Genomic DNA, 24,289 nt, shown 5'->3' with positions numbered 1-24,289 from the left:
AACTTCATGAGAGTGATTATTAATATCAAAATCGTTGTGAAAGATGTATGGATTTGCACAACAACCCTTCTGTTTTCAAGGGAGAACGAGGCCCAATGGGTTCCTATGGACCACAAGGCGAGAAAGGACCGATGGTAAGTACCATCCATCCCGCATTGGGACCACACTCTATGCCGAGCGTTGGTGCTGCCTAAGTAGTCTCCTTGGCTCTTGGGTACAATCCTGGACAGGTTGCCACTCCGACACAGGATACCAGCAAGCTGGTACTCATTTTGCCGACCTCAGAATGATGACAGGCAGGGTCAACCCCACCTGGTATTAATTCAACGGCTGAGGGGGATTTGAATTCAAAATCCAAGGATCCCAAGCCCGCCACCTTAACCATTATGACAACACCAGGCATACTTGTACCAAGTTTGATTTAAATCCCTTCAGCTGTTCTCAAATATCTCATTTTTGGCTGACATGACCTTTGACCTTTGAACTCGACCACATAATCTAATCAATTTATATGTGTCATGCAACATCCTTGTTCCAAGTTTGACGAGGAACCCTTCAGCCGTTCTCAAGTTATCCCGGGAAAAAAAACGGGAAAGAAGGATATGAAGGTGTGCGTGGTGGGTCAGGTTTCGGAGTTAGAATCACTCAAGGTGTAAGAATACTTGAGCTTGGGTATGCTTTCGATATGGTCATCTGCAACACGATGTTTCAGAAGAGGCTGAGCAGACTTATCAATTATGAGTTAGGAGGTATAAAGAGCCAGATCGACTACTTTCTAGTTTGGAGATTAGAGAGGATGTTGGTTGAGGATGTGAAAACAATAGGTGGAGAAGAATGTGCCTTTCAGCATAAGCTGCAAGTGTGTGATGTAAAGTTAAGTTGGAGTCAGAAAAAGAGGAAACCTTATGTCCCAAGGAGAAGAGTATGGAAATTAAAAGATGAGAATGTAAAAGGAACATTTCTATCGGGAACTTCTGGAAATGAATCTTGGAAACTTGATGATAGCAGAGGATGTAGAGAGCTGTTGGGACTCTTTGAAAGATGGGCTGCCGCATGCTACTGATAAGACATGTGGCTGGTTGAAGGGCCTAATTCAAGAATAAAGAAGACTGTTTAGGATTTGGAAAAACGGAAGGCAAAAGGAGGAATGCTTAGTGGCTAAACATAGGGCAAGAAGGTAAGTTTAAAAGGCTAAAAAAAATTGTACAGGATTCACTTTCAGATGTGATAAATAATCCAGATGGTAGACGGGAGATGTTTTGGATAGCAAAGCAAATGATCTGTCAAAATAAGGATCTCATCGGAGAACAATGTGTGAAGGATGATACGGGAAATGGACTGGTTGACCATGGGGAGATTACAAATGCTTGGAGGAGTTACGATGAGCGCCTGCTAAATGAGGAGTTCCCTTGGAACGAGGATATTTTGGAGGCAGTCGAGCCGGTGCAGGGTCCACCACCTGAGATAAAGAATAAATGGGTGAAGAAAGCCATCGATGAAATGAAGAATGGTAAAGTGGCGAGCAGCACTGGTGTTGGCGCAGAGATTCTGAAGGCATCTGATGATATTGGAGTGAATTTAATCACTAAACTGCGAAATGCAATTCCAAGAGAGACATCTGTCCCAGATGACTGGTTGAAGACTGTAATGGTAAATATTTATAAAGGGAAGGATGATGCCTTCGTTCAAAGCAACTATAGGGGTCTGAAGGTGCTGGACCATGGAATTAAAGTGGTGGAGAGAGTCATGGATAAACTGATGAGGGTGTTAATATTCATGAAATGCAATTTGGTTTCATGCCAGGAAGGGGCACAATTGAGGCAATTTTTATCGTTTGCCCTGCATATTCGTGATTTTTGTTTTTTTTCATTAGCCGTGAGCATAACACAGTTCTAAAACATATCTTCCACGAGCCACGCACAATAATGTGTGTTCGCAAATAACATATCTTCCACAAGCCGCAACCATGACCTACTTCCTGTACATGGATTGTAGCTTTACAGGATAAACAGTTTTGCAGGACATCTCACCATGTGCCTTTTAAACATACGGTACTGTGTGTACTGTAGTGTAGCTTTGTGGGATAATCATGGTTTCACGGGACGTCTCACTATGTGCACTTTAAACATACGGGACTGTACGTACTGTATTGTAGCCGAGCGGGATAAACTTAGTTTCGCAGGATGTCTCACCAGTGTAACACGTCATTCCCCGCGACGCCATGCCACATGAGTTACTTCGAGAATGAAAACACCAACAGCACATATTGATGTTTCCAGTAATTACCAGGTCGGCACATATGGACATTACTCAATGGAAACATTCAGTGCATTTTAGTGTAAATCACCATCTTGCTACAAACAGCAATATCTGAGTTGTTACATTATTAAAATGCTAAGCTTAATCTACCTGCAGATAGGAAAGACATCATGTCCTGTGAGTTAAAGAATGGAAACGTTCAGCATATCTATTAGTGTAATTAGCAGTTCTAATTACATATCGCTACATACAGTATATATATATATATATATATATATATATATATATATATATATATATATATATATATATATATATATATATATATATATATATATATACATATATATATATATATATATATATATATATATATATATATATATATATATATATATATATATATATATATATATATATATATATATATATATATATATATATATATATATATATATATACACATGTATATACACATGTATTGTATACATGTATATTTATATATTATTTATGTACATATATTTATATTTTTAAAATATATTTATGTACATATATTTATATGTCTTTACAGCCATGGATCAACACTGGGAAGGGTTTGAAGCAGAAAAGGGCCTACCTAGGTAGCCTTTCATGTTTACTTTATGTAGCTTTCTTCGTCTGGAAGAGCATGGGCGGAGTCTATTTGTTCTGCAATCCGAGCCAACTGGGTTAATTGATTTGGTGAATTTATGAAATATATATATATATATATATATATATATATATATATATATATATATATATATATTTCATTACATACTACTACTCTACTCATTACATACTACTACATAGAGTAGCTACTCCCGGGGGTAACTTGAAATCTTTACACCTGCGCTCTCAGCTAAACGTCGTTCGTGACCGTCGAAGACGAGCCATTTGTTGACACTTTCTCTCCATTTATCCCATCTTACAGACGTAAAACGTTTGACTTCTTCGTTTGCGACATTGTCCTGGTGAATAATACACTGGGGAGCGTCCTCACGCCATATTCATCAAAAATCGCCGATCAGCTGCCGGTGATTTCAACCCTGCAGGAATCTTCCACCTTGGACAACTTAGCTGGTCACGTGACAGTCTGACGTAATTTGCATACGATGTCAGCCGATCGATTGGCTGTCGAGGCGTCACGTGGTCCACACGTGATCCGAGTTCAAATGAGAGAACGCTGGGAATGCATCAATTTTCAAGATGAAAATACACAATAACTGCAGCTATTTGGGTGGAGAACTTTTGCATACGTATGTATTTGGATATATACTATCATATTATCAAGGTTTTGTCTACCCCCCCCCCTCCCCGATGAGTTGAACGAAACTTGATTTTCAAGCACTTTCTGAGCCATGGCTGATGACCTATATATATACGTGGTCATCATTGGTTAGATTTTGTCGATATGCCATCCAGATGAGGGCAATTATGCCCGAAATCCAGATAGGCGGCTCCGTTTGATGTTTAATTGATGTTGACCATGTAATCTTTGTCTGTTTGACAGAGTTGCCAGGCTGAGGCCTCTAAGTTGGAGGTGACACTTTGGTGTAGGACTATGTCCAATGGAGATCCAATGGAGATTTGCTTGTCACACTCCACATGTTTTGAGACATATATATTTATATATTTATATATGTATATATATATATATATATATATATATATATATATATATATATATATATATATATATATATATATATATATATACATATATATATATATATATATATATATATATATATATATATATATATAATTGTCTACAGCAGTGGTTTTCAAACTTTTTTTAGTGGCGACCCAATTTCAGAACCTCTCTACATCGCGCGACCCAATTTCAGAACCTCTCTACATCGCGCGACCCAATTTCAGAACCTCTCTACATCGCGCGACCCAATTTCAGAACCTCTCTACATCGCGCGACCCAAAAGATTCAAAACCCAATTCATAATATATAAGATAAGATTTCATATTGCACAAGAACATTTACTGTTTACTTTATTCACCATCGTTATGTTTTTAGAGACGAGTAAACGGAGAATAGCCGACAGTATCCAAATAGTACAGTTGAATGTTTCAGAAGTTTAGTCCGATTGACATTTAGATACATCAGTGAGAAGGATGAGCCTGTTTTTCAGAAACCAACTTCTCTATTCATGTAGAAGTAGATGACAATGCCAGGATCATATCGTGCTCCATTTCTAGGCTATTTTTGATCTTTGTTTTAATCACCACCATGGTGGAGAACGACTGCTCACAAAAGTATGATGCAGGATATGGCATGAGAACCTTAATGGTGCGCCGTGACAGGGTCGGGTACGACGGCAGCATTTTGCACCAGAATGTCGACAACAAATTCGTCCGTGAAAGAGCCTGCGCTCCTGAATCCTGCTGGAGCTGTACAAGCTTTTCCTGTGCTGTATCATCTTCATCAGCAATCGAGTTCAGTGGAGCCGTAAAAGGGTCCCGAACCACAGAAAAGGACTGCACATCCAGCTCAGGGAAATAGTGCTCGAACTGTTCAATGAGCGACCAAAGGTGACGTGCTCTCTCCCCAGAAAGACTGTCGAGCTCAGTATCGTACTGGCAGGTCGATAGATGCTCCACCAGACGGGGGAAAAGGCTGAAGCACTTAACAGCTGCTTTGTCTGCCAGTAATTTTAGAGTCGTCAGAAATCTACTCATTTTGTCATGAAAAGTCATGACGTTGGCGTCTTTGCCTTGGAGGGAGCGGTTGAGGACATTGAGACATTCAAAGATGTCACGAGATAGCACAGTTCTGACAGCCAAGAGTCCGACTCAAGCAACGCTACCCATGCCGTTTTCCCTTGTGTGTGTAGGAACTCCTTCAGTTCATGTTTGAGCTTGTAAACACGCAGAGGAAGGTTTCCTCAAGATAACCATCTGACTTGAGTGTAGAATAGTAAATTCTTATGGTCGGCGTCCATCTCCTGGCAGAACAGCCTGAATAACCTAGTGTTGAGGGCGCTCAATTTGATGTGATTCACCATTTTTACGACTTCTGAGAGCACGCTCTGCAAGGTTTCTGGCAAAGTATGAGAGGCGAGCGCTTCGCGGTGAATCATGCAGTGTACCATGGAGGTCTGAGGAGCCACCTCAAGCAATTTAGCCTTGAATCCAGAACGCACTCCTAACATTGCTGGCATGCCGTCTGTTGTCGAACCGAGAAACTTTCCGAAGTCCAGATCATGGTCACGATAAAACTGCTCTTACTTTCCCAAAAATGTCCTCGCCTTTGGTGGTGGCCTCCAATGGTTTGATGAGCAGAGGCTCATCGACAAAGTATCAGCCTTGATGAAGCGGACCCAGACGATGAGTTGCGCGTACGATGCGATATCAGTGGACTCGTCCAACTGTATGGCATGCCACGGCAATTCATTGATCTTCTGTACGACCTGAGCCATTACGTCCAGACTCATATCTTCAATTCTGCATTGGATGGTGTTGTCAGAGAGGGGTATAACTGCCAGTTTCTTCGCCACTTCCCCCCAACCATCAGAGATACCATGTCCTTTGCACATGGCAGCACGAGTTCTTCCGCAATGGAGTGAGGCTTTTTAGTCTTGGCAACATGGAGCGACACTCGATACGAGGCCTCTAATGCCTGATAATTGGTCTGATGGCATCTATCCTCTCTGTCAAAACGCGTATTCTTGAGTGCAAGAAGTTTCCTCTCAAAGAGCGCTCTCTCCTTATCCTGATAAGGCACATGTTTTGTAGTCAAATGCCTTTGCAACTTATTTTGTTTCATAGACTCCGTAGAAAGCACTTCGAAACAAATCACACACTGAAGCCTCTGTGTCCCACTTTTATCCACCACGTAGTAAAATCCAAGGTCCAGAAATTTATCCTGGTAAGAACGTTCTCGAGATTTGCTAGTTGCCGGTGCTGCCATCACAAATAAGGTCTCGAGTCATACGTGGAGACGTGAATAGACGTTAATGATAGAGTCAGAGTCTGAGAGGCCGTGGATCAAACCACTAATTTCCCGCCAAAATGAACCGCCCTTCAGCGAGCCCGCGCATCGGCTGGATCCCATTCCAAACGTCATATTGCGCCGGTTCCCATACTTTGAACGAACCGTTTATATTACATCCCAAAAAAGCGAACACTGATCGAAAATAGACAATTTTTTTTCGCTGCAAGCGGACACCCGCGACCCCACAAAATTTGCTTGGCGACCCCACTCGGGGTCGCGCCCCTGGGTTTGAAAAACCAAGGTCTACAGATACAAAACACACTATATTTGTGTTTTTGTGCCTTTGTGGATTTGTCTGTCCTCCTTCATAACTACGATTTATGAAGGGTTTTAAAGGCTAATCTTTTAAGACGACTGTGGGATCACTCCGGTCAATATTTTAGGATAAAATAACTCGAAAAACATTTTTCATAAAAGAGTAATTACGTCTCTTCTATTGGAAATGTCGATTGTGACTTGCAACCGGGCCTTCAGGGCGGTGTGCAGAAGTGTTTAAAAAATACTAAATACAAGGTCGAGAGAGGTAAAATTCGCTGCACATGATATGCAACACACACAGAGTAAAACTAGTGTTCATTTACGTCCGTTGGATGCCTAATAAATAAAGAAGACATAAGCACACCTGATGCTAGGCCGAGGCTTCAGATTTTGGCATGCTCTTGAGCCTGTCAAAATGAAACGTCCTTGAAGACCCAGAAGAAAAACTGTCAAAATGAAACGTCCCAGAAGATATAGAAAATAGGGTCACATTTGCACATGTAGTGTTTTAAAATCATCCTTCTTCCTCAAAAATATCATATCTTCCAGTGTCCTTGAATATTTTGAATACAATAATTCCAACCTGTCATTTTTGATGGGCTTTTATACTAGTATAGGAGTATATATAAAGAGTTCTGGAGGACCTGTTTCATTTACCAGCATCTGCTGATGCCTCGATGAACCACTTTAACCGGAAACGGCATGAAAGGTGGATAGAGACTGTTGAGAACATTGATTTTGTACACTTTTCTCTGAAAGATTTGAGAACTGCGAACCACCTCACTGGTCGACAAGTGACTAATAGAGTGCCAGCCTAAAGGAAACAAAATTGCAAAGCAGCTTGTGAACAAGGCAAATTACTGATAAGAATTACTGATATCTGTCTGATAAGATGGCCCAACATAAGCTCTTGCCGTATTTCCATGAGAAATTGCACAAACCATCTGTTGAAGGCCATCAGACTTATCCTTTTACCAACGAAGAAATAAGTGTTGTTTTTGGTCACCTTGAACTCGATGAAGCACCCGGCCCTTATTAGTATAAACAATAAGTTTTTCCGACACTGTGGTTCTTTGATGCTGTAAATTTTTCTCGTTCTGTATGACAAATCCTATTCCGAAAACCTCGTGTCAGGCCACTGTGATTGCCATCCCAAAACCTGGTAAGCCGTTGAATCACCCAAAATCATGCAAACCTATTTCGCTGCTAAATGCACCATTTAAACTTTTGGAAAAGCTTATCCTGGAAAAAATCTACTCTGTTGTTGATAAGCAATTCCCACACAAACAGGCTGGGTTTCGTAAGTTACCTTTGATTGCTAATCAAGTGGCACTGCAAATGCAGGATATTGAATACGCCTTTGATGATAAACAAATCGTCGGAGCTGTCTTCCTTGACCTTATGACAGTGTACAAGTCTGAGAACTTGCTGACTTACGAAATGCAAACGACGATGAACTACTTTTGAAACTTTTCCTGACAAATCTCACACCCTCATCGTGTCTCTTCGAAAGGATCGTCTGGAACCCCCCCTCCCCCACCACCATCTACATTCTCAACAGTCCCTTTGAAGAAGTCCTTTCATTCAAGCTTTTGGGGCTCACCATCTGCCATGATCTTTCCTGGGAAAGCCACATCTCCAAGCCGGTCTCCAAAACCAGTTGCCAACTGGGCATCCTACGTTGTGCAATGTCCTTCCTTGGCACACCTGAGCTTCTAACCATTTACAAAGCTTTTATCTGCAGTCTGATGAAGTACTGCTCACCCCTCTGGGGTGGTGCTCCTGCCTCAAACCTAGCTCGACTTTACGCTGTGGAAACCAAGGCTTTTAGGGTCATTGGTATCTCCCACAATGAAACTGTCTTTGGGTCTCTAATTCTCCCACTGTAGGCAGGTTGGTGGTCTTTCTGTCTTCTACCGTCTCCTCTCTGGCCTTGCTCCCCCTGCTCTGTCTGTGATCTGTCCCCCCAATATTTCCTCAGGATGCTCAAGGTCTGCCAAAAACCCCCTTCTGATGAAACTGCCAAAATCAAGAATGATTGTTCACCTTGACTCTTTCATTCCTCTTTTTTTTTTTTCCACTTCTGGAACAAACTCCCACACTTGCTTCAATCCCACTCCTCCCTCCAGGTCTTCAAAACAGCTGTTCACCATCATCTCTTATCTTATCCCATCCAAAATCTTGATCTTTACTACCCCCGTTAATCCACCCCAAACTCACCTCCTTCATTCCCTGTTTTCCTTCCTGAAAGTCCCTGTAGTACCATCTTGTTTACCCCATGTACCCTGCCCCATCCCTCTCCCTTCCACACATATCCGATTGTCTTTGTTCCCCACTATTTTGTGCTTCCCTCTCCTACCCCTCTTGTCTTCTGCCTTGTTATATGTTTGTGTATTAGCTCTTACATGAGCTTCGACTTGGTATACAAAAAATAAATAAGTCAATAAATAAAAACCTGTTGCCTAAAGCTCAACATTGGCAAGATGGTGAGTTCTGTTTTTCACTTTCAAAATTGTGATGCCAAGTACAAACTGGCTATCTCTACTAATGGTGAACTCATGATAAAGTTTGACGCCAGTTTCACCTCCCTCGGACAGAGTATGCCTTGACAGGAGCTTTACCTTCAAGATGCACCTGACTAAGCTCAGCAAGAAAGTCAACTCCAGAAATGCTCTCATACGTAGGCTTGCAGGGACAAAATGAGGTGCATCTTCCCATGTTTTACGCACCTCTGCACTCGCCCTTGCTTATGCTCCTGCAGAATCCTGCTCAGTCATCTTGGGAAGAAGTACACACACATCTAAAGTGGCCGTTGTGCTCAACGAGCCTATGTGAATTGTATCAGGCTGCATAAGAACTACCCCAACATCTTATCTACCAGTTCTATCTGGTTTAGAACCACCTGACATCCATCGACTAGGCCACGTATGCAACACTGTACAAAAATCAGCCGACTCGCATAATCTTTTACATGATTGTATCCACAAGAGTTGAATGCCTACGCATATCAAGTCTCGTCATCCACTGGCCAATGTAACACAACCTCTGATCGATTCCGACTTTGTTACTGCTGATCGCTACAAGCACCGTCCTTGGACCAAACGATTTGCCACAGATCAATCTTGCCTCGTGAACTGTATCAATTAACCCACAGTTTGACCACCGGGCTGGGACTTACCACGATTGTGTTGGGTTTGCCTGAACCAACTTCACTCACGATCAGGAGATTTGCCTACAATATGCACAAAATGGGATTCGCTACTTCCCCCCTGTGCGAATGCGGGGCAACACAGACCGCCGACCACATTATCTATCAATGTACCCTCAGAAAACCCCCAAATGGTTTACAAACACTTTGCAACATTGATCGACAAACAGAAGAATAATTAGCAAATCGAAATTGGTGAACTGCCACATACGAATGATGATGACTCATTCACCGCATTTGCTGTATGCTTGAAATGAATCATTGTCTTGCTGAATTATGAATCCTACTTCATGAATCGTTTTTCTGAGGTCATGTGTAATATACCAGGAGCCGCCTGTACTTGTCACGAGTCCGGGTGCCATCGCCGATACCAATGGCAAATATCGAGCTCCAAACTTGTCGTGAACCTCCCACAAATCTTCATTGGAGTTCTTGCACAATGATTATCATATCATCATCCTCTCAGCTATCAAACGTACTGCCGTTTATAGTTTCCAAACAATGTAAGCTTTTATTCAGCTGGAAAAAGCATGTGTCCAGCTGTGATTACCCAACAGTTTGTGGTCCAATGCCAAGCATTTCATCCTTATTAATTTGGTTATACCTTTCCAACAACTGCTTTTGAACAACGACTCATTCGTGGAGACCACTTTGTGCAAAGCAATTGGTCCTCGTCACACACCCAACCTGTCCGCCAAGTTTCGTCCAAATCCGGCCAAACTTTTTGAGATATCCTGCCCACAGACAGACAGGCAAACAGGCAAACAAATATGGGTGAAAACATAATCTCCAGCAGAGATAATAACAAAAAAAACTTGATGAGACGAGTCTTTACAGTTTCTTGCAGTTGAGACATGTTGATCAGACCAGTGAGATGGAAATGCCAAACAGGCATAGATTTTACAGAATTTTTGCATTTTTTTTAAACTTCAACTCATATCGAATCAATCATTCATCAGTGGCAGCGATGGACTGCAGAAGGGTAAATCACTGATATAAGTTTGGATCCTGATGACAATTGGTGGCTTTTTGCAGGCTGATTTAGGAAGTGTTCTTGGTGAGCACTGTACTGTATTTCACGCTCGGTTTGGCAAGTGCTACGTGAGTTAAGTTTATCAAAAAAAAAATTTTTTTTGATGCCAAAATTCGTAATAAATCTCACATTTCACTTCTAGATTCAACATTGCCATTAATGGCAAAGATTATATCAATATTAATTTCAGTTTTTCATTTAACCCTCTTCTTTATCGGAAGCCATTGCTTGATTTTTATAGATATTGATGTTTGGAGAAAAATGGTCTGAACATCTGTCCATTGTTGAAATGTGTTGATATTTTTAATTCATTTACCGTTTTCTATCATTGCTTTATGTCCTTTGGACATCAAAGACCTACATTGGTTGTTTTTTTTGTTGTTGTGCTGCTCTTCCATTTCATGCTATCTTACAAATGCAGCCTCATTGGAGCACTATTTACCAGCATCAGATGATCTCTGTCACTTATGTACATCAGAAGGTGTGGTTCTTGAAGTTGCTTTGATAATGTACAAAATACTTTAATATGTTGGCAGAAGGAATGATGAAAAAAACTTCAAAGAAACTATTGTTACAGTTTCTTCTGCTCCACTTTCTCAATACACCATACAAATTGGGAATGAAATACTGCCGATGCAAACCCCCACTTACAACAACTCTTCTCAATGGGCATTTCAAAACTTCGCTCGCCCATGACACAAAACGAGTTTCTATTTATTAATTTATTTTTTCATAAGTGTATGACAGGATGGTGCAAGGGTAGATCACATGCCTTTGAGCTATCTAGTCTGTGTTTGATACCCAACCTGAGTTTCACCTAACATGTTTCGGAGATGGGACATTACATCACCAAATATTCCATCCCTCAAATGGACATTAAGTTAGATGTCCCATCTGATAGCATTAGTTGGACACGAAAGTTCCCATGGTACCTTTTATGTGGAGTAGGTGAGTTATCGCTGCCACCCTAAATAAAGGACAAAGTCCTATCACCTTCAGTCGAACAACAGGCCTGGCCTGCCATGACATGAAAGACTCAGGCAACAAACTTTCTCTGCTGAATACACCCTTCCAGACACTGAGCTGATGCTCTCACCATTTATACACTGATTTTGGTTGACTTTTGAAGAAAATGTTAATGTATGATGTACAATCAGTAAACAATACTAGTAATCTTTTTTTATCATTGATACCTCTTCACAGATGGTGTTCGAAGGTGCCTTTATAAACATCTCCTTTGATTTTGCATGAGTTCTGATTAAAAATCCCATCAGATTTAATGAGAGACTTTTGTAAGAGGTTGGCTGTCCTTGTGAAAATGATAGTTGGCTTGGAGTCATTTGCCATTGGAGTCAAGAAAAGTTTCTGGTTTATTTGGTCAATATCTCTATGGAGGATGAAATATAACAGGTGTGTGTGTGTGTGTCCATGTTGTTGTTGGCTGTTATTTCCACATGTGAGTGTGTTTCAAGAGGTGAAACGGAGACCCACCAGGTCTCAAATTATCCACCTCCATTAACCTGTGTGTTTGTGTTTTTGTGGTGTGATCTCCTGTGTGTGCAGCACAAAAACTCCACCCCCTCCTCCTCATCCCCTCCAAAATTTCTTCCTCCTGTTATTCTTTTGTTTATACTAAGTATGCAAAATACCCTTATCAAACTGCTGGTTCAACACATCAGTGGTTTCCTCATTCTGCACGAATCAGATAAAAGGGTGGTTCATTTGTGAATATTATCTTGCTTTATTACATTTAAAAAGTTAGTACTGGATAGCAAACTGGAAACTGTTCGAGGCATTCATTCAGAAGATGTGCGATCTCTTTGCTAATCATTTACTCTTTGAAAGTATGAAAATCCATTGAGTTAACTCCCTTGATCCTATTTATTATTTTATTTTCTATTTTTCCCCCATTCATTTGTTTGCATGAGACCACATCTTGCTTTCAGGTTTCCTCCCTCAGCTAAAGGCCCGGTCACACCTTGACGTTTTAGCCAGCGATGGCAACGTATTAAAATGTATGTAAAACGCTGGCTTACGTTTAACTTTTGATGTTTTTTTTTAAAGATTCGGACGTATTCATAGCGACTTGGTCTTATGTATAACGCATTGGTAACGGACACAGAACGTTTCGTTGTGTTATAGATAACTTATACCAACGAATGCTGAACCTGTTGTCGGCCGACACAACCGATGCCCAACGATAGTCTAACTTAGGCATAGCGCGTTGCACGCATCGCCGACGATGTCGTGACGTAGCCTATTAAAAGGCTGACGCACAACGATTCGAATCATAACTGCCGTAGAAATGGAAGTGTCAACATCGCGGTCACACCTTAGCGATCTTGCCAGCGTATGCCGACCTAAGAAAAATGTGTCTAAAACGTTGGGGCACGTCAAATACGGTATGAGTAAGTTTGGTATACGTGAGTACAACGCTAAAGTACGCTATCATACGTCGTAGTAAGTAGAGTACGTCAAGAAATTTTAAACATGTTCAAAATTTTACGACGTACTCGGCGTATGACACATGTTCCGCATGCGATGGGGATAAGTTTTACACACGATATGTGGACGCTTACACACGTCCACAAACGCTACTTATAAGCTACTCATAAGTCGAAACACGTCGCGGTAATGTCTTTTTTACGCGAAACTTATTTCTAACTTATGTTTGACGTGCTTTGAACCAATTCTTTACGTAATCCCAACACACATCGACGTATGTAGACGTATTCCAATAACGTCTTCCGGTCGACAAAAAAAAAATTAATCAACGTGTTTCTAACTTACAGCTGCCATATAAAGACGTGTTCCCAGCGGTTTTGGGAATTGGTATATTAAAATGCTGCTCATAAAAGGGGAACCCAACAGTGTTTTCGAGTCCTTTTTGAGTTGATGTCCATGTCAGCAGTAACAGTATCAGTATCAGTATCAGTATTAGTATTAGTATTAATATTAGTAGTAGTTTGTTCATGTTGGCAGGAGTAGGTGAGTGTGAGGGGGAGGGTGTGGGTTATGATGGATCGTCCTTGCGTTTAACGATTTAAGGATTTAAATGATAAACTCAACGATTTAAATGGCTGCATCTCCACTGTTGAAAGTAGACGCTTGCGCTCAACAATTGGATTTTTTTTACACTCAACGACTTTTAAACGGTACCACTCAGCTAGTTTCATTGTTTACAATGAACGATTTAAATTGCTGTCACTCGCCTTTGTTTTTTTGAGCTGGGGTTTGGAAATTTGAAGCGTTTCTTCTGAACGTGTTAAAACGCTCAAACTCGACTATTTTAAATAGACGCTGCCGATCGACAATTGGAATCATAGCCAAGCTAGACATCGAAGTGTGAACATCCTCGTCATGCCGAAGAAAAGTTTGAAGAATGCTGCAAATAAGTGTCCTGGCTGTGGCCGTGGACGCTGACGCAAGGACGATCTATTATACCGACGTCTTTCAGCCTATGAGTAACTTAAAAGTAACGTCTGTCGATGTGTGGCAACGATCGTGTTTTTCAGCGTGCTCTCAATGTTATCAAGACCTACCCATAACGTATTCAACGTGTGCCAGCGTTTTAGAAAAAAAATTCAAAAATCGGCATACGTTGGCTAAAACGTCAAGGTGTGACCGGGCCTTAAGCAAATAGTTCTGCAGAGATTTTGGCAAGTTCCTTTAAAATCCAACTTGGATTGCATCTGTAAACTTACCATTTACAATACACACAAGGAAGTCTTGGAAACCACTGTGTCTGGTTTTTGTTATGCCAGTTGGAAGATTTCAATGAGGAGGGCTTTTTTTTTGCTCCTCCCAAAGCTAAAAAATTACCGATTTTCCGATCCAAAGAGTTCATGAATAATGTGCAAATTCACAAGCTTGTCGTGTGGTATAAAATCTGTGATGTTTGGAAGAAATTATGTGATGATTATTGGAAATTCCAAACACTGTATGATTGAACATTACTGCCTTTTTACTTGCAGCCCAAGTCAGGAAACATTTCTTAGCTTCCCTTTAGGCTCTTTATGCACAGTTTGTGAACAATTAACTATCTCTTGATGTCAGTAACTGCATTGTGAGAACTGCATCCCGTATTTCTGCTTTGTCCAGGGTTATGTGGGACTTCCAGGGGAGCAAGGTCTTCCAGGACCACTTGGACCACCGGTAAGACAAGCCCTTGCCTGCTTATTTTACACAGAACATTCTTATTATATATACATTATTTTTCATTGTGTCCTTCATCGTGCTTTGTCATATTGGTGAAGTAACTTGACTCATGTTGTGTGAGAGCTCTTGTAATTGATATCTGGCTGGCAGAATACAGCCCACCTTGATACAAGTTTTTGTTCTATGGCCCATACACTATTGGGGAAACTTATTCTGGATGTCATTTGACACATTCTTTCTGATATAGGTCTGAGTGGTCATCTGGACCTTTGCATGAGCTAAGTTTGCTCTTAATTTTAGGTCCACATAAATATAGTTTTTTCAAACGAGACGGTTATTGACAAAAACTTACATTGGGTTTATACAAATTCATGTTATACCTTGGGAGGGGGGGGGTTGTTGATCATAATATAACATCATGTATCCTTTGTTCAGTATTCAGTTGATCCTACAAAAAGGTGGGATTAATTGAGGCCATTGAAGAAGTAGTTGTGAGGAGTAGATTATTTGCTCAGTATGCAAAGTAACTGTCACAAGACAAAAGCTCAGTTTCTCTATCATCCAATACGTGACTTTCAAAATGACGTGTTTCCACCCAAATTGCTCAGCGCGCATGTGCAGAAACCCCGAGTGACGAAGTAAATTGAGGCGGCTGGACATCTTCCATGCCCCTCAGATAAGGCTTATACAATGAAACAACTACAAAAACTTTTAAAGAAGCCAAAAGTACTTGTAAGTGTACCTGCGAGAAAGGGGTGTGCCTCTGCACAACGAAACAGTTGGAGAACTTAATGATCAACTCCTCCAAAGAGTTGATATGTTGCAGTCCATATTGCAAAATCTCCAGCCATGTGCACCCATAATAGGCCAAAGGTTCGTCGATGGGTGCATTCCAACAAAATCTTAGTGTGTTATTTCTGAACACCGATGGGAAGGTCACATCTGGAGCTTGTCGATGCACAGGGTAAGTTTAAAATCATATTTACTATTAATCATATTTGGAATGAGGTGGTGTGGGTGGGAGCTGGATGGGGCCTCTCTTCCCATTCTTCCTGTCCAGGCTGGAGTTCCTCAAGGCAGTGTTCTAGGCCCTGTTCTTTTCTGGTTTTCATCAATGATCTTTTTTACTCTCAGGAAAATCCTCTATATCTCTTTGCTGATGACTCCACCCTGTGCCGTACCATCTCCATCTGTCATCCCTCAGATCGGCAAGCAGCAACCTCTTCACTCTCTGCACATCTGGATAAAATCACAAGCTGGTCCAACACGTGGAACATGTCTTTCAATCCTGACAAATCTTACACTCTCACTTCGTCTCTCCGAAAGGACCGTCTGTAAAACCCCCTCATCTACTTTCTCAACAATCATCTTGAAGAAGTCTTTTCATTCAAGCTTCTGGGTCTCACTGCCTGCCATGGTATTTCCTGGGAAAGCCACATTTCCAAGCTGGCTTCCAAAGCCAGTCAACAACTGGGCATCCTCCGTTGTGCAAAGTCCTTCCTTGGCACACCTGAGCTCCTGACCATATATAAAGCTTTCGTCTGCAGCCTGATTGGAGTACTGCTCTCCCCTCTGGGCTGGTGCTCCCACCTCTTACCTTTCTCAGCTTCACACTGTGAAAAGCAAGGCATTTAGGATTATTGGTATCTCCCACGATGAGGCTGAGTCTTTGGGTCTCTCACTCTCTCACCGCAGGCAGGTCGGTGGTCATTCTTTCTTCTACTCTCTCCTCTCCGGCCTGGCACCCCCTGCTCTGTCTGAGATATGTCCCCCAGCCTCCCCCCCCCAATATTTCCACAGGGTGCTCAAGGCCCATCAGCAACTCCCTTCTGGTAAAACTACCAAGATCACAAATCACTGCTCACCTTCACTCTTTCATTCCTCTTTTTTCCTGCCTTTAGAACAAACTCCCACATTATCTTTAATCCCACTCTTCCCTCCAGGTCTTCAAAACAGCTGTTCACCACCATCTCTTATCTTCTCCCATCCAAAACCACGATCTTTTCTACCCCCGTTAATCCACCCTAAACCCACCTCGTTCATATTCCTGGTTTCTTCCACAGATCTCATGTGTCTATTCCCCACTTTTCTGTGCTTCCCTCCCCTTGTCTCCTGCTCTCCTTGTTGTACGTTCTGTGTGTTAGCTCTCATACGAGCCTCGACATTGTATCCAAAAAAAATTGTGTGTGTGTGTGTGTGTGTGTGTGTGTATGTGTGTTTTAACCATGGTCGCTGCTCAAATGTACGAACACTAACAGTACATGATACAAACCCGACTGCTCTCATCCCCGGATATTTTTCGTATTCCTAGATTCTCTTGAGTCCGATTTTCATTGACGAACACACCGATTATGGTTAACCACCTTGAAATAGCCACTCTTTCCTCTAAATGCCAAAAATTATGTGTAAAAGACTATTTGAATCACAGATTCTGTGCTGGTAACGGAAGGTTACGAGTGCCCTGCGAGTCGAACCGAAAAAGTGTAAACACATACAGCACATGCGCAAAAAGGCCTAATTTAGCATAAATACGCCATTTTGAAAGTCATGTATTCAACAGGTCCTTCCATCATCTACACCTCAATAGCTTAATACAGAGCCTAGCTCCATGACTTATTGGCTCCCCCTGTGATTAAACGATAGTGATGGTATCTTTGCTCAAACAATCGAGTTGTTTCACCTTACCTGCAGGTGATTCGTCGGAACCGCTTATAAACTCTAAGCTTTCCCAGATTTAACTCCTCACTGTATATAATGTGTGTGGCATCTATTGGCATAACAATGCCAAAAGGTTGGCTCAGCATCATTTGTAAAAAGACATTTCTCATCTATTAACCGAAGCTTCATCCCAGATGTTCCACAATGACAGTGCTGCCCGTTTTATTTGTGTAGTGTGCAAAGCAGACACTTAAATCTTTTCTGCCCCAGTCAATGATTTACTCTTATTATTATATATTTTTTTCAATTCTCCCACTTTATAAAAAACCTTTGAAGTAACCTGGATTTTCTTCCTTCTGAGGCACAAATTGGAATTTTTCCTTGAAATTGATATGGCAAGCAGCTGTGTGGACGATCCTTTTTATCCTCCTTTCCAATGTTAGACATGAATTTAGGAAGCCCTCAAATAAATCTACCTTAGCTCAGAAGTTTATGTTAAAAAAAGGAAAAGCAGCTTATAACATGCCGTTCCACATTTTAAAACTTCTTTGCTCTGGTTGGACAGTGATCAAGTAATGAATAACACGATGATCGTCTTTTCAATATATCCTCTAATGTGAGGATATGTGTATCGGCTTAATCTGAAATGGAACATCTTGTCTCATTCACACCATTCCTTATCTATTACCATCATGAAACATTGGCTCTGCGAGCACATAGGGCCTTCATAGTAAGCAGATGAATAAATAGTAAGCAGATCTTTTTGTTTTTTGTTTTCGATGACAGACACCTAAAACAAAAGCATAAAACATTGATGCAATCAGTTAAAAGTTGAGTTCTTTTTCTAACTACACACATTTCTAAATGCTCGGGGATATGTGAATCAAACAGCGGGGTGTGTGTTTACCTTACAGGGACGGCCTGGTTCACAGGGGCCAAGGGGACTTCCAGGCAAAAAAGGAAAAAGGGTATTTGATTTTCCAGCACAGCATCAATATGTACAACACACACGTCATCTATCAGATCGCACATCTCATTTTTTTCATGTCCGTTCCGGACAATTTTATTTATTTCTTGTGCAATGATAGCTATTCCTGTTGTGGTAATGACTCCCACTTGGTTAAAATTGCTTAACACAGCACAGCTGTTTTTTTTCTTAAAATGAATGTCGAGTCACTCTAGTAGTTCTAGTGTTACCATAAAGTAATTAATTGTGATATTACATATGCATCGCTTCTGTGATAGTTCGATGACATCCACCCATCCCTTTGTGCTTTTCTAAAAATCATCAACCCGTTTGACCCAATTTGTTGATGTTTGCCCTTTGGAATCTATCCTGTGCGTGCTCTTTTCGCATTCACTTGGCTTTGCCATGCAATTTTAGATGCCAAACCTTAACAACCGTCATGACCACCGCGGCTTGCCTCAAAGCTATAAGGTGAAGGAGGGTCGCGGCAGGGTCGCTCTGCCTACAAGGACAATTGATGCCCAATGGTCAGTGAGACGGGAGGGTGCTGGACATCACAGCATGAGGTTGGGGCCAGAGGTAATAAAGGCATGCACAGCAGGGGGTGAATGAGGAGGTTCCTTGGACGACTAATGAGGAAGGCAACTCATTTTAAATTGTTCGTGCTGCGGAAAGCCATGCCATCAGCGAACCGGCTACGCCTCTCTTCCTCAAGAGCACCACTGCATGCGGACCATAGGGCCCCTCCACAGCCGCAGAAGGGCCCAGTTCACTTCTGCTTCACCAGCTCTGCTCAGTTTGGCATCGACTCTCTTCTGTCTTGTTTGTCCCCACTCTGTCTATATCTCGTGGTTTGTCTGAGGCCTTAATCTTTAGTATAATTAAGGATCACGATCATTTATTGGTACATTGGCACGTATTCGGCAGTGGGTTAAGTGCAGTGTTTGTTGAATCATTTATTATCTTGCCAAAACGAAGTTTTTGCAAGATCTGTTACTTGGTATGTTTTTTTGTTTGTTTGTCTGTAATCATTGGATTTTTCACCTTTATATCACTCTGGAGAGCACAATTCTCATCGGAAACTCTTGTGGGTACATATATCGTAGTATTATTACAATACCCTTCAGCACACATAAAGGTCAAGTTCAAGGTCAAAGGTCAAGGTCACTTTGCGGTAGCCTAAATCATGGAGGTCGACGAAACCCTTATTTTTTGAGTAATTTTAATCGAATCATCTCCAAACTTTATGGGAATGTAGTATATGGTCTGGCGCTCAGCTGATTAGTTTTTGGTGGCGATTGACCTTGACCTTCATGGTTAGCGCCTGAGGTCAAACATATTTGATCCCAAGGTAAAATTTTCAAGTTTTAGGAACCATATCGTGTAGTACCTCAAATTGAACATCTCGGTGAGTGCTTTCTCGATATGTCAAGCTTGAGACATTATGACGTCATTTGGTGACGTTATGAGGCAAAAGCATATTTTTCATGGTTACTCTGTAGAACGATTCTCATCGGAATCTCTCGTAGGCAGATATTCCTCAAGGAGTCGCTCCTGGTGGATAGCAGCTCTGTTCACCTCAGTGTGACCTTAAAGAAGTCACACGTGGTCACCTTTTGGCAAGATACGGGTCACCCTGCGGGTGACATTGGTTTTTTGTGTATTTTTTTCTTTTGATTCCTTTCCCCCTGCCTGTATTCTTACTTAATAAATATACCTGGTCTTGGGGGTGAATTCTGGCTGTGGTAGCTACTTCATTTGATGATTTTAGAGGACCTGCAAAGGAAATAATTGGTTACAGTCTCCATACTGCATGGAAGACTGCGTCACATGACTTAAGTTGCTCGGCCTAATTTTATCGAGTCATGTGACGCCAATTGGCATTTCGCTGGACCATTCTGGGAGACATTTTGATAATGTGACAATCAGATGCAGATCCAACAGCGGAATTTCAAAAATGGCCGACCATTGTGGTCGCTTTAATACAACTGGCTGGATTTGAACCAGGCCACCGGGACAAGTCTGATGGCTACAACAATATGTACAAATTACATTCCAATTATCAGCGCACGCGTCTCGTTTTAGTATGTGTGTTCCTCACAATTTTAATCATTTATTTTACATTAACAGCTATTCTAAAAACATTATCTAATTTAATGGATTGCTGCAACTGATGTTAATTTCACAACATCCTATATTCAACTTTTTCTTTTTCATTGTAAACCTCAAAATAATTATTTTCCATGAAGTCAGAACCTTAACCTGCAAGCAATTGACTAATTTCTCAACTGCACAGAACGTCAGCTGGGCATCGTTCTTCCTCTAGGTTTCGATCCGTTCAGCCTGGAATCTCTCCAAACGGTGGATCCACAACCTCAGCCATGTGTCCACGGCAGTAGATTTCGTACATCAATAGATCCACAACCTTAGTTGCATCCAGAGTCAGTCCACCCAGCAATGCAATGTCACTTGTCTAACTTTTCTCGCTCGAGGATTTAATGTATTATCACATATTCATAACTCTCATCACGCATTCCATTATATGGCAATACCTCAAATCATGCACACCTCACCTTAAAGAGAACACACACACATGCACACACACACCATCACCATCTATCATATGCACACACAAACAGAAGTGTGCATCATCTAAAGTATATACAGCACTGTAACCATTGTACATTGAGGGACAGGTGAATGTGATAGATGAAGCAGGATTTCCAGATAATTTAATTTCCTTGAATTTAAGTTAAACAACAGTAAATTCCATCATGGAAATAGGTAACGCTGGAGGCTTCAACATCTGTGCAATCTTAAATCTCAGCCCTTCGTGAGTGGTACCAAGTGAGGCACAACTGCAGTCTCTTCAAAGAGGCCTCTGTCGGCACACTGCATCACCAGGTATAGGTCGGTAGTAAAAAAAAAAAAGGGAATGTAGCTGCCTATATCACCGATGTTAGTGCCAGATTAACATGTGTCCTCCAAATGAGCGAAATTTGTTTATATATTTATTTCACCAAAGAGATGGAATAAGTTAGGCCTTCAAAGATGTTAACATTTTTCAAAAATGTGGCAGAAAACAGGAATTCTTATGATTAATATTACTGTAGTTGTAATGAGAACATCTGCATTTTACATCCTTATGGAAGGACATGTATTGGGTATGTGGGGGGAGGGGAGAAGAGAGTTGGGGTGTAAAGTGCAAAAATGGAAATTTGGAAAAGAAAGGGAAGTGGGGGGGGTTGGGGTGAAGTAGGGAGGGGTGGGGAGCAATTTAAGAGGCACAAAGAAGAATATGGGAGGTCAAAGCATCCATCCAGCACTTTTACATACATAATATTTAGATAGCCCCTCACAATATAAATACATTTGAGCTTCTAGCTGTTAACACAACTGGACACCGAGTTTACTTTCATCTGATGCAGCAGAAATTTCCAGCATGCACACTATTTGATGGCCCTCAGTAATGCTCACTTGAATTCATCTGTTCCCCAAGGAGGAGGCTGACTTTGAGAAGTCCAGCCAACTTTTCTGTAGAGAAGAATGGACATTTGGATGTGGACTCCAACAAAAACCTCCTGCTTGGGGTTAGCTTTTATTCATGTTAACAACCATGTAATAAAAACACATGTCCGTTTTAACTTTAATGGCATGAGACAGAATATCTGTTAACATGAGTTTCTTGTTTCAACTTTTGCTGGCTTGCCTTGCTGGGCCTCCTACTGGCTGCAGCAGTTGTAATGCAAAATTAGAGACACTTTTCCATCAGCTGTGTTTTTGTAAACTTATCTTATTAATATATAATTATTATTTATGAGGCTACATCAAATGTCACTAATCGAATTATTGTGTATTGAATCTCATCTTTTCCTCTATATGAGTGTTGTTAAAGGTTTATGTCCACCTTTTGTTCTCGAAAATGTCAAAGTGAAGTTCGGTGAAAACTGTCATGTCATGTAAGGTGGGGGTAAGATGCCATTGTCAGGAAATGTGGAGCAATATGTCTGCCCCCAACCTCATTGTTCTTGGATATGTCTTTAATCTCTTTGGGCATCTTCAATGGTGGGCTCTCTGGCAGTCAAACGAGAAAAATTCATGATGCTGAACAAAACGACTCAGAAGAATTTATGTATGTGCAGGTTTGGGGTGGGGGGGGGAGGGTCTATTAACCAACTTCCACTCCCACAATAGTCTATTTCAAAGTAATCTCATACTGCACATATGCATTTTCCCATCAGGATAGTTTAATGGCTTCATGATAGAAGTAGAGAAAACTAAAAACAGATGCACAACTATTTCAGTATATCTGCTTTTACATCCTCATTGCTTTGAAACTTGATGCCAACCAGATATTCGTCGAGTATTCCAACACTTTCAAATATACCCAGAATGCTTTGTGCAGCGATGATTTTACTTCTCACAGGAATTCGCAGTTGTTGCCATGATGACTTTCCAAACTTTCAGTGGTGTTCTCATTCTTTTACAACAATCTAGGGCTAAATGTACTGCTTATCAACCACGTAGGTGAAACCTCAAAGCACCCTTACACCATCAACAACAGCAGTCTCCTTTATAGTTTCTAATTTATGCTGAAGACAAATTGGTAGCTGCAACCAGCAAGGATAAAATAAAATTAAACAGTCACCAGGGAAGGATATGCGGACATTGGAAGTATTTCTCCATTGGAAAGGCAAAATTGGTGGAATCATTTCAAAACATCCCTTTCACTCCTGCATGCAACTTAGAAGGTGTGTTCAAAATGTCCCACACACAAGATGCAATAGTGCAAGCTATGCCAACGTTATTTCTTTTTCAAGATATATGTTTTCGAATTAGGAAGGAAAAAGTGTACATATTTCAAAATGGCACATCAGACATGAGGAGGAGATTGGGACCATACGCTGTGCAGAGCATTGATGCTGCTTAAGCAGTCTCCTTGGCTATTGGGCACAATCCTGGTCGGGTCGCCACTCCGACACAGGATACCAACATGCTGGCTCTCAGTTTGCCGACCTCTGAAGGATGACAGGCCGAGTTAACCCCACCTGGTATTAATTCATCATCTGAGCGGGATCCAAAGCCCACCACCCGAAGCATTAAGCCAACACCAAACATATAGATATGGGTGTTGACCAATAGGTAAATGGTGCATCATGTGTTGTTTCTACCCACAAACGGATCAAAAACAGGCACAAATAGCTCAACGTCATGCCAGTAACAAGGCCAGAGGGGCAGCAGTGGTCAATCTAGGAATGTTTTCCGCCTATTAGGCTTCGTCAGCACGATCCGACCACGACTGTATGGTCTGGCTCGGGGAGGAGGTCAAACATAAAGTGGACCAGAACAAAAAGAATAGTGGGGAGAAGGGGAGACACCCCAGTAGCAGGATAGAGGGACAAAATAGAAGGAGAGTTTGGCAAGGCGAAGAGGACACAGGGCGTGAACAAGCTGGATACAGGCACAAACTTTCAATCACATCAGTGGAAGGGAAAACCAAGGAAGAAGCAGAAGTGGAACAAAGAAATAATTGAAGAGGATGGCGAGTGGCTGGAGGAGGGGAAACCCAGAAAGAAGTAGGCTTTGCGAGGGTTAACGATGGTAGAAAAGATGATGACCTTCGATGGTGGTGAATAGTTGTCTTAAAAACCCTGCAGTAAAGATGAGATTGAACAGACAGAGGAAGTTGATTACACATGTGATAGGTAATTGTGTGGTAAT

The 24,289-nt window shown here is 41.4% G+C and overlaps 1 protein-coding gene across 8 annotated transcripts in view; it reads left to right on the top strand.

Annotated features, from left to right (window-relative positions):
* Nucleotides 1–24,289, top strand: part of LOC147027127 (uncharacterized) — a 389,612-nt gene that overhangs the window by 236,560 nt on the left and 128,763 nt on the right. For all 8 annotated transcript variants that reach the window (XR_015058689.1, XM_085883308.1, XM_085883307.1 and 5 more), the window contains 3 exons: nt 81–134; nt 14,887–14,940; nt 18,516–18,569. Coding sequence is in view for 7 of the 8 variants with exons in the window: in XM_085883308.1 (XP_085739434.1) it covers nt 81–134; nt 14,887–14,940; nt 18,516–18,569 (162 nt within the window). In the remaining variant the exon portion in view is untranslated. The remainder of the gene's footprint in view (nt 1–80; nt 135–14,886; nt 14,941–18,515; nt 18,570–24,289) is intronic.

The sequence above is a fragment of the Eptatretus burgeri genome, chromosome 5, assembly GCF_056783735.1.
Source record: "Eptatretus burgeri isolate ZD-2024b chromosome 5, Ebu_testis_v1, whole genome shotgun sequence".
Classification (NCBI taxonomy): Eukaryota; Metazoa; Chordata; class Myxini; order Myxiniformes; family Myxinidae; genus Eptatretus; species Eptatretus burgeri.
The sequence above is the reverse complement of the archived record's forward strand: the minus strand, read 5'-3'. Positions and strand labels throughout refer to the sequence as shown.